General features: G+C 39.0%; 1 protein-coding gene across 1 annotated transcript in view; it reads right to left on the reverse strand.

The window, feature by feature from the left end:
• pola1 (polymerase (DNA directed), alpha 1) overlaps nt 1–18221 on the reverse strand; it is a 189965-nt gene that overhangs the window by 104331 nt on the left and 67413 nt on the right. The window contains exons 16-26 of the mRNA XM_042334402.1: nt 17629–17783; nt 16480–16564; nt 15101–15162; nt 13352–13441; nt 10587–10703; nt 9107–9282; nt 7880–8009; nt 5261–5380; nt 4453–4555; nt 3275–3399; nt 2936–3085 (exon numbers count right to left, since the gene is read on the reverse strand). Of these exons, the coding sequence (XP_042190336.1) occupies nt 2936–3085; nt 3275–3399; nt 4453–4555; nt 5261–5380; nt 7880–8009; nt 9107–9282; nt 10587–10703; nt 13352–13441; nt 15101–15162; nt 16480–16564; nt 17629–17783 (1313 nt within the window). The remainder of the gene's footprint in view (nt 1–2935; nt 3086–3274; nt 3400–4452; nt 4556–5260; nt 5381–7879; nt 8010–9106; nt 9283–10586; nt 10704–13351; nt 13442–15100; nt 15163–16479; nt 16565–17628; nt 17784–18221) is intronic.

Consider the following 18221-nt stretch of genomic DNA (forward strand, 5'->3'; position numbering starts at 1 on the left):
TTAAAATGCTGCTATGAAGTGATAAATCAGTAATATACCCATAACTGTCACATTATCAAGATGGTAATCATAGTAACATTTTTCCAGAATCATTACAATCCGCACCATGATACAGTTCAGCTTTTACTGCCTGCCTAAGATGCTAGTGAAGAGATAAAATGAGAGCAGGTATGACTACCTTGGTGGAGGTCAAGCTTTACTTAAGAGGACTCTGTGTTGAAAATTACTAGAGGGGAAAACAGGAACTACGATGAGGAAGTCAGAATTTTTTAATATTTCTGCAAGTATATGAATATATAACACCAGCTGGCTGAAGCCTCTATTGCCTTAAACCTTCCCTAATCTTCTTTTAAAAAAATGACCTTTAAATAAGAACATTTTAAGGTGTGCATGGGCCAGCCTTTCTGTAAAAAGCTGCTGCCTATTGTTACTTACAATTCATATTTAAAATGGTGCAATTTTATGCTTTTAAGGCAGACAAAAATCAACCTCACTTTTTGATGATACATTTTAGAAGGAAAAATGAAATGGCTTCTCTTCTAGAGGGAAGGTAAAAACAGAACGAATCACCACCTTTGCAAAAGTAATTTTTTGCGTTAATGTTCTCATCCCTTGTACCTAGCCATCATGGCTCTTGTAGAGCATGGAATTGAAGTCTTAAGTGTACCTTTTCTTCAAAGCATTTCCCATTTTATAGAAGAAAATAATGGCGTTTGTCAGAATATTTTTTCAGGTTGGAGGAGGAAAAAGGTCAATATTAAAATAAAAAAATAATAATCTTTGCATTTGATATAGCGCCTTATCACATCTTTGAGATGACTCAAAGCGCTTCACAGAATATATTGTAAAGTGAAATGACTGTGTATTTTGCATGCAATAATCTGAACAGATATCCTTGATTCAGATCGCATTCCCTGCAAGGCCAATTCATAGATACCTTCACTGCACATTTTGGTAAATCCTACGAAGTGCTTCGAGACGCCCTCTTGACATGAAACTTGCACAAGTCTTATCTTTATAAAATCATATAATCGTCTAAATTGCACACACAGTCGAATCCCATTCAGTTTCCTACCAAAATAACTTGGATTTTTTTTGCAACTAATTGTATTTTATAAATCATCTCCTATCTCATAACAACTCTATAGCACTTACCAGCTGCATTCAATTGTGGAAAACGGTCTGACCCATTGGCACATGAGCACTTACCGGCTGCATTGATGTACACGTGTCGTGTAGATTATTGATTGAATCAGATTTTATACAATTTACGCAAGTTTGCCTGCAATTCATACTTCGAGAAAGTCATATTAAATGTTATGGCCTGACTGATACAACTTATGTAAGTTTTACTTGTTTCTCAAATGCAAGATTATTGTAACAATTAGGGTATAACTTCAAACAGGCCTTAGACCCAATTTATAAGAGAGGCAATCTGGACCCCCACAGCCTTTTGGCTCCAACTTTCCCGATCTTACCAGTCTTGGACAAGTTCAATATTTCAATATGTGGAGTTCTGTAGCTCAGTGGTTAGATCACTCGCATCAACAGAAAGCATCAATGAATAAATATAAGAGGAAACGTGATGCATACATGAGGCAGAATGGAAAAGTGGGATATACAGGAGGGGTGAAGACCAATGTGGAGTACAAACAACAATGCTCTTGTTGGACATAATGTGTTATTTCTGTGCTGTAACGTAATTCTATATAACATCTTTACAATCTAAGGTACATTTTCTTTCAATATTTTAATCCCGCTGTTCCTTGGGTGCTCTCAGGCCACTCTGCTGAGATAGTTGATCTCAACCAAGGCAGAGATGGCAATACAATTGCCCTCCTGCTGGTATATTGCGCAATGTTTGTTCCAACACATTATATTGAAGTGCTGCTGAGTCGCTCTTGTGTTCTTGGCAGGATTATGGCGGTCAGGCTGCAGACCTCATAAAACTTGTGGGGCTGTTCTGGTCACAAACTTTGCAACCCAAGCATATGTCTATCATGGTTCATGTTGCATAGAATGAAACTGCACAATTTCCAGTCATTATCCAGGTCTCTCACAGGTTTACTCCCTATATTGGAGATTCCAGAGATTATTCACACTAACACACATGTTTAGGACTGATTATTAGTTCCCAGTGCTGTTCTCTTCTTGACTAGATGCTCACTGTCTCGTCATCTGGCTTGAACTTTTTGTGCCTTCTCAGAAGCTGATTTACTTTAGATTATACAGCAGTACCTATCCACACAGTAGAATTAGTGTTAAATACAGGCTTGTTTCAAAGCTACTTGCTAAAACCTTTAGCTGGTATATTAAACGCAATAACAGGGCTAAGGGTAACTTCTCTGGTTCTTTGTATCTCAAGTTAGAGGCATAATTGCAGGACTGGATTCTGATTGAGGGGTACAGCTAGCTGATGTTATATACGAGAGGGAGGAAATGTCACCTGAATCCCATGAACAATTCAAAGCTGTCTAATAATTTTTATCAGACACATTTATAAACTTCATGAAACAGCTATATTTGGTTTGGCGTCTTTTTAAACTAAAAGCAGCCTTCAGTGAGGATGTTGCATTGGTCATTGATGAGTCTGCAGGTCAGGCTCAAGTCGATGTTTTTAAAAAAAAAAAATGTCATGGGGAGGTGGCAGGGGAGGGAGAGAAAGATATAAAAGTTCCTAAGCTAGGGGTAACTTCTCTGTTTTTTCTGGGTTCAATCAAAGACAGACAAAATGTTTCAATGGATCTGATCTGGAAACTACAAAAACACCCGGTCGATGTAGTCTGCACATTACAACTCATGGTAGTTTGCACATTGTACAAGAATCAAGGGATTAAACTCCATCGTGGAACAGCGCGCAAGAACAGATGCAGCTGCAATCTGCACTGCTGTTACTGTACAGTTGAAAGCCAGGAGCCTGCAGTCCAAACACTACCTGTAAATGGTGATCTGGATTTAGGTCTGGCTGCTTCATCAGCTGTTTGACCTGACGCCGCCTCTCCACTAGTTTGCGGATTTCCTTGGGGAGAACACCCAGCTCCAGATCTACGTCTGGTACCTCAGGAATTTCTTCTGGTTCTTCCCCCTTGAAGAAAAGCCCAGCAGTCAGTAAGTGAAGCAACTCTATCACAGTACAACAAATGTGTTCTCAAATAACGTTTCAATCGTTACCGTGTTATTTTGCAGGTGAAAATGGCAGCCAATTGCGCACAGCAATGTCCCACAAAGTCATGAAGTGAACAACTAAGTAAAAACAGAATTTCTTTAACTTCACCTCTAAATTCTTTTGAGAATTTGCAGCAGTTCTCTCCACGGTAGTAAAGCAGATATTGAACTCTTGGATTATTGATGGATACAAACTGTTGAAATCCAGCAACAAAATAAACTTGTCGTAGAAACCTGAAACCAAACAGATCAAGCATTGTTAGTGTTCAGCTATCCCAGTACATTAATTCTGACACCGGTTTAGATGTTAAAGTTAAAGTTGCAACACTACTTGCATTTTAAGTAGCAACACAGAGATAAGTAGAGTGAGATGGTACAAATGGAGAATTTAGCTCACCTAGGTCTGTGCTGGTGTTTATACTTCTCATGAATCCAAATCCCTCCTATTCCCCTCACTATTATCCCTCTATTCCCTTCCCTTCATGAATGCATCATGTTTTCTCACATACATTTTCTCTCACAAAACATTACATGTTTTCTCTTACATGCATACATTCTCTTACATCCCTTTTGCTTCAACCGCAGTTCCTTTTGAGGTTTGAAGCCACAAAGTCTGGTTGATAATCAGTTTGATATAGCGCCTTTCACGTCAGGAGCACATCTCAAAACGCTTCACAAAATTTTACCGTAGAGTGTATTGGCACCTTCATAACACCTGGCTAAAATGTAGTGACTTTGGAGTTAATTTTGCAATAGTTTTTTAATTCAGAAATAGATTTCTACGTGGGGGCTCCTTGAAGTAACTGGAAACTCTACAGTAGCTCGAGGGAACCCCACACCAACCTCAATTTGATCCCACGAGCCAATATCAGATATCTGGATTTCTTAATGAAGAAATCCATTGATAGTTCAACTCCCCCTTCCTAACCAGACTCCCATGGGATATTCAGTTCATATTGTACAATCGAATGGATAACATCATGTTACCACAATAAATGGTCCTGATCAAGTTGTAGGCCAGTCTCAACACTTGCTGGACATCTAATCCAGAGACAAGCCACCCAACAGCAGCATTTATTCTGGAGCCCAGTGAGTGGTATGTACTGTAATGATAACAACACTAAATCGCCCAACAGCCAAGTGTTGTGCCTTATCTCAATTCAGATTGGACTAATTTCTCCCAAGATGGGGAGAAGGGAAATAAAATTTAATCCAGAGGAAAAATTGGAAAGGAGAGAAAAAAAAGTAGTAACACATCTCATGTTATCCAGAATCTCCATATCTTACCAACTTTTGGTTCCAAGACCAATCCACCAGCATAAGCGGCTTTTTTCCGTCCCTTCTTCAGTTTGCCAGCACCTCCCTGTACAAGTTCATCGTCATCATCTGCCTAAAGGGGGTCATAAAATATCAGGAGCAAATATCAGTGGCAAACATCCACATTTGACTCAGTTGGTAATACTCACCTTGGAGAAGTTTATGGGCAAAATCTAACACTGGTTTATGGACTTTGTCTTAACACTAAATAATCTAACAATCAAAATACAATCAGGAAAATTGTATTTTGGGGCCAGTGGCAGTGTGGAATTCACATTTCTTCATCAAATAATGGCTAATTAAACAACCAAAAATGTTAAAAGCCTTGTAGGTTCTAGAATTTAAATGCAAAATTTGATTATTCATTTTAGCCAAGATGGTGCCAAATTCCTTCCGCAGAGATTGACGATGGCTGTTCTGCCCCGAAACAGTTGTTTAGTGTTAGAAAAAATAAAAATTGTAAAAAATGATTGCCGGCAATGTATCATTACGTCCTTCTAAGATCATGCAATATAATCATAGTGTGCCTCACTTTAAGGATATCAAAGATGACAGCGATCTGATCTGGAAATGAGAGAGGCCACTAACTTAGAGGGATGACCTGCCACCTAATGGCTGTTTTTTTTCCACAACATTAATTAACACAACACAGCTCTTAAGAAGAAAATTGCAAACTCTACCGCCATATCCATGCATGACCTCATACCATGCCATAAATATAATCTCTGCACTTCAGGAGACCCAAGAGTTAAAATTTGATGAATCTTTCCATACTCACATGTTCCTGTACAGGTTTCCTGAAGGAAGGTTTGTCTGGGACAATGTAGTTTTTATCATGAAAGGCGTGCAGCAGCAAAAATTCATTTCTCTCCGAGCGGCCTCCCATCAATGTCCTTGACTAGAATATACACAACAACAACAAGATTACATTTGTATAGCGTCTTTCATGTCGGGAGGACGTCCCATACACAATATAGGAGGTTCGTAATAATTCTACATTACAGCAGGAATTTAATTCATATTTACCACCAACACATTTACTGTGATCCCTAAAAGTAATAAATATTAATTATTTAGTTATCAATATTCTCAACATTCAGAATAGATTCCTTTATGAATGGTACAATATTAGCATTTCCTTACAATCTTGCAAATTAACTCTTTCTGACAGCTGCATCAACTCTTGTTCCTCTTATATGCAACAAGAAAAAGCTGGTGGTTAAAAGCTCAAAAAAGCACAGGTTGCAAAGAGATCTCAAGTTCACTCAGAATTAGAAACAGAAATGCTAGAAATCAACAATGGTGTTACTTAGCATTTGAAAGAGAAAGATCACCACTTCGGGGATGTTGTTTCATTAGGAACTGAAATAGTGGGTTGGGGAGTACTTCAATAATAATTGAATAATAATCATAATTATTAAAACTTTGATCAATCTTCCTCCACTCCCATGATCCTACAGAGGTTTGTCGGGCACAATGTAGTTTTCAAATCAAATGAATTTCTCAGTTATCTGAACAACACCAAAATCCTGTGCATTTGATAAAGCACCTCATCACATTGTCAAAACGTCACAAAGCGCTTCACAGAATTTACTGTTGAGCATAATGACTGCATTCTGTAGGCAAACACAACAGCCAATCTGAACACAAACAGAATGTACGGAAAACAAAATGGACCTGGGGTTCCTAGTTGACAATAAATTGAAGCTCTCCCAACAATGCTCTGTGGCAGTGAGTAAAGCAAACCAGATGTTGAGATGCATCAAAAGATCAATAACAAGCCAAAATAGTGGGAAAATCCTGCCACTGTATAAATCATTGGTGAGACCATACTTAAGAGTACTGAGCACAGCTCTGGTTGCCGAGTACAAAAAGGATATGGGAGAAATCAAGAAGATACAGAGGAGGGCAACCAAAATGACTGAGGGAATGGAAGGACTGGACTATGAGGAGCAACTAAGTAAATTGGACAAGTTCACGCTAGAAAAGAGAAGATTGAGAGGCGACATGATTGCTGTTTTTAAGATTCTAAGGGCTAGACAGTATAGATCATGACAGGCTGTTTCAACTTGTCCAGAATAGTAAAACAAGAGGACACGGTAAATTCAGAACAAACCTACACAAACACTATTTCAGTGAGCGAATAATGAACCCGTGGAACAGACTCCCTAGGGTGACAGTTGAAGCAGGAAATGTTGATTCTTTCAAACACAGATTAGCTAGTTTTCTTTTAGGAAATAACATTATGGGATATAGTACATAGGTAGTTCGGTACATATGTGCATGCGACCGCCAGGAGGGTGGAAGACGAACTAGATGGACCTGGGTCTTTTTCGTCTAGCATTTCTTATGTTCTTATGTAACCAATGTCCCACGAACAATAAAAGAACAAAAGAGACATTAGGAAGAATTTAAAACAAAGTATACAAAGAAGCAGTTGATTGGACATTAGTCCATTGTGAAATGGGTGGAGAGCTCTGTGATGGTAGTGACAAAAAAAAGCGAAAACATAAGGCAACAATAAGTATTCTGAAATTCCAGTATAATCCTGTGAAATTAAAGAGGAAAAAAGGATGGGAGGAAACAGCTGGCATCTCAAGAAGATAAGGGTTAAAGATTTGGTCTTGAAGTTTGCCATTGGCTTGGTTAGAGCAGTGTTATAGAAGGATCAGAGCGAGACTGAGAATTTAATAGGTGACATACATGGGAAATAAGGATCAGATTTTCAGTCCAGATAATCTGTTTGGCAAAATATCCATTTCTTAAAACAATGTCGTTTTATTTTTTCCTCTCACTTTTATCATGCAGGAGTTCACACATTCTTACTGTTCTCATTTGCCTTGTTTTTATTATCATCTTGTTAGGACTTCACACTGGTTAAGTCCTGTTAGCTGCCTCTTGACATGCGGTCTTTTAATTTCCTTCTAGAGTCTTGTTTCATGGTCTGTTCCTTACCTTCCTTTCTTATAAATGGGTTCCTCCCAACACATTGCCCACAGTTTATTGTCCTCATTGTCCAGTTTTTCGGTTTCTCCCAGTGTCCTAGCAAACACGTACCCTCCCACCCACACCGATAAAGTCGGTCATTCACTCTATGGCTGTTTGTGGAACATTGCTGTGCACAAATTGGCCACTGCATTCAACTACAAATCCACAGTCTCTACACTTTACAGTAAAATTCCATAAAGTGCCTCAAGGACATTTCAACAATGTGATAAGATGTTAGATCATACACCACAATTATTATCACTATGATTAAACTGCTCTGCATTTCCAGCATTTTCAATTTCAGATTTCGAGCAGGTTTGGTTGCTCACACCCATACTTTGACTGTTTTATAACATTTTGGAGACAATTAAACAATACAGAAAAGAAAGCAGAAACTCTAAGAAATTACCATGACATTTCCTGAAATGTTGGTTATTTGCAGAGCCAAAGGAAGGACATTCAGCTCACACATGATCTGCAGGATAAGCTTTGCATCTGTCCAGGTATTCTCTAGCATGTACATCAGTTGAGGTGAATCACTAGTAGAACAAAAATGTTTCAATAACCTTGCAAGATACAGTAAAAAGGATACAAAATCCATATATTCAACACGTGTGATCTGAATACTTGGTCTCACTCAAACATACTCAGATATTTGTTTGCTTCAAAATCACACTTCACAGAAATGATGTGAAGCGCATTGAGACACTCTTGGGTTATAGGCTCCATATCAGATACAAGCATGATTATTTCACAGTCACTTTTGAAAAAAGAAAACCCACATTTACAATTTTATGAGCATCTGCTTTAGTGATGATTGTTCTGATCAGTTTGTGCTAATCTACAGTGGTTTGGCCTTGCCAGATTCCTAACCACTGTCCCTGGTCCAGATTGGTAATCATTACATTCAGCAAAGGAAATGAACAAGTGGTCACGGGCATCTATCCCCATTAATATACTTCTGGTGTCATTTGCTGTTAAATTCAACAGAATGCAAAAAGTAGTTTCTCACATTCAACCCTCTAGTTTCTCACGAATGACTTTATGCATTGGGTCTGTGACTCCATAAATAAATAAAAACCCACCTCCCAACTTTAACAATTCAGTTTGCGTTTGGAGCCATTCCAAGTGCCAAAACCTTTTCCTTGTTGCAATAGCGAGAGAATACAAGACGTTTAAATTGTGTTCTTCCTGAGCTGCCTGGTACATCGGCAACAATGTACAATCCCATCTCCTCGGTGGCAGTTGCATGACCATTCCTCCACTCTACTTTTCCCCATGTCATCCTTTAGTCTCATTTATAACCACTCTTGCACTTCATCTCTTTCTTCCCTTTTCCACTCCCCAACCTTTCACCCCCCTGTACTGAAATGAAAATGTACTGCATCATCGAATTCATGGAATTCTTTACCTCTCTCAATTTTCCCTTCCTCCTACAAACTGAAAGCCTTTTAGAGCTCAAACACAGTGTCATCTAACAACAGCTCCTTGTCTCTCCTGTGGTTTGGGACTTTGGCAGTGAGCTGCACTATGGGCCTTGGCCTTTCACCAAAGTTCCTCAACATAAAAAATAAAGGTCCTTTTGTGAATGAAATAAAAATTCTCAAGAATAAAGATGTGCAAATTTGTCACCTACCTATAAAGATTACGGATATTTTCTACTGGAATTGCAACCCTCTCGATTTTCAGGATCTGATGAGCCAGCTCAGACAAGTTATAGCTCTTGCATCGGATCAACTCTTTTGCAGAGATTTCAATGTCACAAATCATCCTACCACAAGCTGCATTCTTTTCAGCAAATCCACCTCGACCCTTAAGTAAGAAAAATCAAAAGACAACTTGGTACATTTGAGACAGTCTTCCTGTAAGGGCTTTTTTTTAAAAAAAGTTTTTGCTGCCTTCCATTTGTTGATTTTATTTGAATTCATTTCTTAAACAATGAATGCTGGTAGCTCGGTAGAGACAAGAGAGTCCAAGTGTGGGTTAGATCTGAATTCGCTGGAAATGGTAAGCACATGGGAGCAAGTTTTCAATGTAAAGTGCTCTTTCAGCTCAGTAATTTGGAAAATTATAACAAAACACTACAGCACCAAAGATATTCATAGTTTTAAACTGTGCGTTATGCAGTCAGTGCACAGCAAGCAGTAGAGAGGCATTATTAAACGTTAATAACCATTGTGTCAACTTAAAGGATTCCCTGTGGAGCTGTTCACTAATGGGCATCATCTCAAGACATTAACAGAGCTCCCAAACTTTGTTGGAGGAGGGTGAAGGTTAAAATTATATACATCTCAGAGTTCGTTTTAATGTTCTGCAGCACTTCTTAAGAGTACATTATACTGAAAGCATGCCTTCCTTCACTTACGTCCTCTTTAATGTGCAAGAACTTAAACACCAAGTACCCTCGACTGATGGCTGTATCTCATAATAATTCAGCTCCCTCAAGTCAGAGACTAGCACAGACTAACTCTTCAGTGAGTTTTCCTGATAATCACCAGCATTTGGTTTAAAAAAAGGTTCCCACCCCCAATTTAACTCTTCCCTTCAAAGGGTCTGATTTATAAATGAGACTGCAAAGTGTTAATCCTTTCTCTAGGATAAACAGCAGTCATATATACATATATAAAATTCCATATATCTATACCACACAGAATATAATAAAAGATTCATATGTTTTTACAATTATTACTGTAACACGCCAAGTCTAACTGAAGAAAGCTCCTGCAGCATTAACAGCAGTTATTCTAAAGCCTTAATGCTTATGGTATGATTGTACAGAATGCTAATTCCATTTTTTAAATGCAGTTAAAGTAAGCTTTCTCCCCTGTCCCTCACACACTTAGCATTTGAAGATAATATTGAGAATGTCTGGTTGCATATTGTGTGAGTTTCCATTAGCAGGATAATGGCATTCCATTATTTAGCCTTTTAGCAAACACCAAATGTATAAAACACTAGGTTAAAAGCTTAGTCACTAACATACATGACAATTTACTTCCATTACTGTTGTAGACTGTCACCATTTCAACACAGCTGTGACTTCAGCTTTTTAATACCGTTCTCTAACAGTCTCCAGTTCAGATGATTCTCACTTTGATAACCCAGTGTGGCCTTACCCCGAGCTTGGGCTTGACTGATCTCCTCAATCGACCAATCTTCGACCAGTGAGGAACTTTACAAGCATTGATCCTTTGTAACAGAACGTCGAGATCAAATCCATATATATCATGGCCCTGAAAATATCAAACAGTAAAGAGTGAATGGGCAGTAACCAGGACAGCTAAGGCATGAGGGAGCAAAACAGATTACAGTGTAATCTACAGTTTTAACACTGAAATGTATTGCTGCCTTGAAACACATTCTCATCTATTTGCTGTGCTCAATAATAAACACGTTTTGTTCAATTAAAAAAGGAACATAATCAATGGGATCTAAAATGCAGCATTATCAAATGAGATTCTTTTATAGGAAAATCATCAGAAGAATTAAGTATAAACTTGCATTTGATATAGTGCCTGTAACTCTGTTGAGACATCACAAAGGCCTTCACAGGACTTACCCTGAAGAGTAGTGACATTGCAAACCTCGACTCAAAAGAATTCCACTCTAAAGTAATCTACTTGTCATTAATGGGGTTCTTGAGAGTCAGGGTGATATTTCTGGTTGCAATTATCCCCACTCAGACTCTTTATTCAGCAATTAAGATATGTATAAGACCCCAGTGTAGAGCATTTGAGAAAGAAACTGGAAGCAATCGACATCTCTCTGGACTCACTTAATCATGTTTCACCAAGAGTCCACACAGCTTTTTAATGGGAGCTCAAGAAACACTTTAAACAGCACAATGAACAGAACTCAACAGATAGACAAACAGGGCGTCCCTCCACACTCTCTGCACCTTCAAAACTTGCCTATTCTTTTGACCATACTTTCAGTCACTCCGCCTCCTCCCCCCTGGGTCACCAACCCCAGTTTAGGCTTCCAGTTAGCTGTGTGAAACCCCTTCCGACGTGAAAGGCGCTAATAGAAATGTAAATTGTTTTTATTTTACATTGTGGCTTTAAAACGTCCTTCAAGAGCTTTGACACTTTCACTTTATATAAAGGGTACTGCACAGTGCAAATCATTATTGAAGCATTACTTTACACAGAAATGCCTTTTCCATCCCAACCTCTCTCAGTTTTTGGAAGAGCATCTTCAATTATATCAATAACCTGTACAAACTCACTAATGTAGACATCTAGCAGATTTTTGACCATATGGAGACTGACCTCACTAGTGAGGTGGCATTACTGTACTATACAATATAATGTTGAAATGAAAAAAAATCCTGACCACATTAATGGTATGACCGTAGGGTGAGTTTCCACTATAATTATTAACCTCAATTTTTTAAATGCTGTGTAACTGGATTTGGCTTAAATTTTAACCTCACTTGCACAAAACTTTGTACCCCCATCACACCAGTCCTTGCCAGGCTTCACTGTCTCTCAATTACTGAACGGATCGATTTCAAGATCTTCTCACTTATTTTCAAATCCCTTCATGCGCTCGCACCTCCCTACCTGCCCAATTTGCTTACTCCCCACTGCCTCCGGCCTCCAGTTTGTCCCACGTCTTCACCATCGGCAGCTGTTCTTTCAGTCATTGCGCTGCAAAGCTCTGGAACTCTCTCCCCCAATCCCTCCACCTTGCCTCCTCCCTGCCCACTTTCAAATCCTGCCTAAAGGCCTTCCTCTTTGATCGTGCTTACTACAGTCACCACACGCCTCCGGCTGAGGGTCAGACTCCGTCACTGTCAGTCGCTCTGGGACACTAGCCGTGAAGGGCGCTACGTAAATGTTGTTGCTGTAAACTTAACCTTAGTAGGTCGGATCTTGGATAGGACAGATCTCAAATCAGCTGATGGAGAGAGGGGGGATGGTGGGGAATGACACCTGCAAACAATCATCTGAAATGCCCCTAACTATGAAGATAATAATAATACTATTTGTATTTGATATAGCACCTTATCATATCTTTGAGACGTCTTAAAGCATTTCACAGTATATACTGCAAAATGAATTGACTGTATATTTTGTGGGCGAAACATGGCAGACAATTGCGTAAGTAGTGTCCCACAAAACAGTTGTGGATTGAGCAACCAATTTTTTTAATTATTTATTTTTTTGAAAGGTTTATTAGCCCGGAAAAGCGATCTGCTAATCAACTAACAACCCAGGTTCCCACTTAATGCTAGATAAACAGGCGTGTGGAGTAAGGAAACTTTTCTAATGTTTCGCCTTGCCCAGGAATCAAACCCAGGTCCTTTCGATTGTGAGACAAGTGCTCTAACCACTAATCTACAGGACTCCACAAAATACCATTACACAGCATTTACACTAACAATCCCGGAGAGACTACATATGTTCCAAAACTCAAATAAATTCTCATTCCAGTTTATTGATATATTGGAGCACGGCTTTGCTCATTACAGAATCTTGGAATGTAAATTGGGTTTATGAATGGGTCACCGTGAACTTGAATGCCTGCAATAATTTTTAATGAATCACAAACTCGAACGTACAAATCTACTAGTGGACTGACCCATTTTAGAAGCTGTCCAAATATAGGCAAAGACAGGTTGACTTCTCGTGAATCTGAAATAACAATCTCAAGCAGGTCCACTTGAATTTCTCTGGATTATAGGCAGTTGGAAATATAAGATTCCGCACAGAGAGAAGTGCAAAATAACCTTGATAGGTGCTTTTAGAGAATGTACATGCTTTACAACCGGTTTGGGGATGCGACACAAATCCAAAGATAAATATTAAAAATGATTACATAAGGAGCCCAAAACCTTAGCATTCATTACTCCCATGAACACAAAATATTTACTCACCACAAGAATATCAGGGTCAATCTTGTGAATCTTTGCCAGCAAAAAGCCCAAGAGAGTTCTTTCAGTTGCAGCAATCTCGACTTTGACATTCTAAATCAATAAGGTAAATCAGATTAGTTTAATTCAAAGTATTTGCCGTGTATCTAGAATCTGAACAAGCAAGTTTAACTTACCTTCGACCACCTACATTCGTAACCCTCAACGTAAAGGTAATGTGGACAGCAAGGGTAAAAGGGAACTATTTATCCAATCACGTTTTGTGAACTTACAAACATTTTTTAAAATGCATTATTATAATTATAAGAACAGCACTTGCTATAAACACCTACAACATCAAATAATCTCATGCTTCACATGGATTTGCTGTCACATGTAGTCAATTTATTTTGCAGGCAACCAACTTTTGCAGAGCAAGGTCCCACAATAGCCGAGCAAGTGACCAATATACATGAAGCATTACAAGCCAGGACTCCAGAGAAGCTCCCTTCTCTTTTTGCATAGTGCCATGGATCATTATAGTACAGGCAGATGAGACCTTGGTTTAGCTTTTCATTCAAAGGACAGCATCTCAAACTTGAATGTCAGCGCAAACCGTCCTCTGGATCTGAAGACAGCGGGATTTGAACCAACAAACTTTTCACCCATCATGCATTAAGCATTCTTCCAGAATCCTGTAAATTTTCATCAACAAACCACTTCACTCTTAAGCTGAGCGGGAAGATTCCCTGAGCAGATGACGTAGGATTGAAAACTGCACTGTAACGTTTCTTGAGAAAGATTCTTACCCCCCCCCCTACACCGAACAATTCAGCCCCGACCCCATCCGAAGCAAAAAATGTGAGCCTGACCCAAATTGTCTCTAACTTTCACCAGTTCCAGCTTCATTTGACAATCCAGCACAAAACAAGGGCCAGCAGAATTGCCTCTTTTAATAAACTGAAATATTTAAGGATTTTTCTTCATATTTTGTAGATTTAGAACAGGCCACTTTATTAACTGTCAGGACAGTATAATATAATATAAACTGTTGGAAGATTACAAAGATGTCGATTAGTATGTGTCACGGCCACGTTGACCCAGAACCACAGAAAAGGGAAGAAACGCCCAGTTTTCATGGTATCTTGGCCGCCAGTCATCTGAATTAAATATTAAGCTTAAATTTACTTCCAACTCGTATTTTACATTCTAAAATCTATAAAGGGGAATAATAATAATCCTTGCACTTTGTATAGCACCTTTAATGGCAGTGGACATCTCAAAGTGTTTTATAGGAATTATTACTGTGGAGTGACTGTGTATTTGTTGGCAAACCCAGCAGCCCATTTGCACCCAGCAATGTCTCCCCAACAGCCATGAAACGAATGATCAATTTTTATTTGGGGGAAGGATTTAAATGAATTGATATTGCATGAAATACAAAATAAAAAGCTACTGTAAGTTTCCAAATGACGCCCATCATTTACAGGAGACCCAGAAGAATTTCTCCAATACATCACCGGTTTTGAGCTACCACTGTTGTCCACAAAAATCTAGTGCTTCATTTACCTATAGCGTAAGGAACACTAAACATTGATAAATTTGTCCCCATGTGAAACTGCCAATTCATTCAAAAGCAAATTCTACGCCAGGTCATCTGATGACGTGAATGAATGTATTCAAAATGCACATGATTTCAAAAGGTACAGATTCTACTTTTCTTTCCTCATTAAAAATCATTTTTGCAAGGAACTCGCATGCAGAATTACTCACTTTTCTTTTCACTGCCTCCTGGAAATCATAAGGAAAGATGCAGTCACTGGGTTTGCTGATGACTGGAAAAAGAAGGCATTGTTATTTTAACCATTTTTTCACCAAGTTCATTATAAAATAACTCAAATGGTGAAAATGGAACCTATATCTATAGAAACACAGGAAATAGGAAAAGGAGGCCATTCCTCCTATCAAGTACATTCCACTGATTTATTAGATCTTGGCAGATCTTTTAATCCCAATTGCTTATCCTTTCACCATACCCATTAATACTGCTGCTACTCAAGTATCTGTCTACAGCTCTTACAAACATCCCTATTGATTTTGCATCCAGTACCAGCATGAAATAAAGGTTGGATACAGAGCTAAGCTCCCAGAATGTGCTCTAACTACAACTTCAGAAAGTTCTCCCTATTGCACCAGTGTTAAATGCAGAGTCTCTACACTGGCCCTCTCGGACCAAAGCAGCTAATTCATGTTGAATTATGGTCAATGTTTGCTGGTAGCTGGCACCCTGGGTACACGATGGCAGTACACTATAATAATAATCCTTGCATTTGATAGAGGGCCTTATCACATCTTCTAGACGTCTCAAAGCGCTTCACAGAATATACTGTAAATTGACTGTATGTTTTCTGGGCGAAATGCGACAGTCATTTGTGCACAAACAGTCATGGATTAAGTGACCATTATATAGTTATTATTCTTGTTTGTTTTGGGAGGAATTATTAACCGGCTAAAAGCGATCTGCCAATCGACTAATAACCAACATGCCCCAGACCTGCTCACTTGCCATCTCACAGCCAGCAAATGGGACTTTCATTTCCATTGTTCACAGCTTTTAACCGCCCCCCTCCCACCCCCGACAGACTTGTCTGGTTTAAAAGGCAAATCAGATAGATACTTGGGGAGAACAAATTTGCAGGGCTATGGCGAGAGAGCGGGATTAATTTGGATAGCTCTTTCAAAGGACACAATGAACTGAATGGTCTTCTGTGCTGTATAATTCGATGATTCTATGAAATCCAACCAGAGGATAGATCTTATACCTAAAACACAGATTCACTATTACAATCAGTAGCCAGAACATGAGTTTCTATATTTCATATGTGATCTTCATTTTTTTTCTATTTTGCACTATAAACTTGTGGAAGGCCCTGCTGAGTAGGGAGATGGAGGCGGAGACCATTGCAGCTTTCAAGAGGGAAGTAGACAGGCATATGAAAGAGAAAAGCTTGAAGGGGTATGACAATAAGGCAGGGCAGTGGGAATTAATTGATCTCATTGCTCTGTGAGCCGGTGCAAACGTGATGGGTCGAATGGCCTCCTTCTATGCTGTGGATTTCTAGGTTTATTTTGTAAACAAAAGGAATGGTTACCACAAAAGTAGGTCTGGAACTGAGGCTGGGGAGCACCTTTGTCCACAGGAAATTCATGATGTACTAAGGCTGCTATGGCCACAACCTGCAACAAAAATAACAACCATCAGTATAGTGAGAGGAAATCTCCCTGTAAACAGTTCTTTTCAACAAATCAAATAGTTACAACCCACCTCCTCCAAAAAGTGGACAAACTTGATGTTATCAACAAGGTTCCAGAACTAAATAGACCATTTATCCTGCCTACATTCAAGACAAACTCAACATCAAACCAATGCTAAATGTGCAGTATAAATCTCCTTCAGGAGAAATCGATTCAATTTAAAATCCTTATGGTACCACAGTCAACTCAAAGAACTTGTAAACGTAACACAGATTTACTTTAAAAGATTACTAAAACATTAACTGGCACCAGCTAACAAGCTCTACACATGTATATAATTTCTCATATAAATAGCCTTGCATAGTATAAAATCTATATTATATACACTCCCAAACACACAGATACACTAATTTCCCATTCCATATTACTTTACTGCTAAAAGCGATTAACATCCAGCAATACAAATACAGCAGATGAAGAAGCTACATCAACACTATTAATTAGTTTCAGCCTTCACAACTCAACCATGCCATACAGGAATCCTTGGAGGAGTTTCCATCCCTCGAGAGAAGGAGCCTTACTCCAGGTGTGACAATCTACGATTAGAAATGGTCACCAGAAAGGGCAATAGAAGCCAGGATGCTGGACTCATTTAACAAACAACTTGATGTTGTAATGGGAAGAAGCTGGAGGTGATTTCCTCAAAGGACAATATAACGACAACTGTTGCATTACATGTAACTTTAAATGTCATCAAAACGTCTCAAAGCGCTTCACAGGATTTACTGTAAAATGTACCATAAATGTGTATTTGCAAGTGAACGCGGTAGTCAATTTACACATAGCAAAGTCCTACACAACAGCCATGAAGTGAAAGGTAGATAGAAGGACATCATCTCTACCGATTTGTACTTCGAGCACTATCTTGAAGTGTCAGCCTCGACTACGAGCCGAGTCCTGAAATGGAGCTTGAACCGTTGGTAAAGTCAATAGCCATTTTTTTAAAAAAGATATCGGAAAGGATAAGTCCCACTGTGAAACCATACCTCATTCTGATGCGTTTTCGAATTCTGCACGGTCTTCATGCTAATGCACATGGTCACAAGTGGTGGAGGAGCAATATCTTTCAGCACAGTCACAAGTTCAGGTTTCAGTGCTACTGCTTCCACCTTACACCAACTCATGGGCTGATTGCAGAGCTCTGAATGGAAACAGACAGCATGAAACAGTTACAGGAAGCTCAGCACACATTTCAACATGCAATTCGCCTTCAATAAAACTGTTCAGACATAACAATAATAATCCTTGCATTTGATATATAACTTATCACATCTTTGAAACGACTCAAAGCGCTTCACAGACTATACTGTAAAGTGAATTGACTTTATATTTTGTGGGCAAAACGCAGCAGCTAATTGCGCACAGCAGTGTCCCACAAACAGTCGTAGATTGAGTGACCAAATTTTTTTAAAAAAGGAATTATTACCCCAGAAACGTGATCTGCCAATCAACTAACAATCAGGTTCCTACTTATTGCCAGTTAAACAGAGGCGTGTGGAATAAGGAAACTTGCCCAATGTTTTGCCCTCCTAGGAATCGAACACAGGTCTCTCGCTTGCGAGGCGAGTGCTCTAACCAC

Source organism: Callorhinchus milii, unplaced genomic scaffold, assembly GCF_018977255.1.
Source record: "Callorhinchus milii isolate IMCB2004 unplaced genomic scaffold, IMCB_Cmil_1.0 Scaffold4, whole genome shotgun sequence".
In the NCBI taxonomy this organism is placed as follows: Eukaryota; Metazoa; Chordata; class Chondrichthyes; order Chimaeriformes; family Callorhinchidae; genus Callorhinchus; species Callorhinchus milii.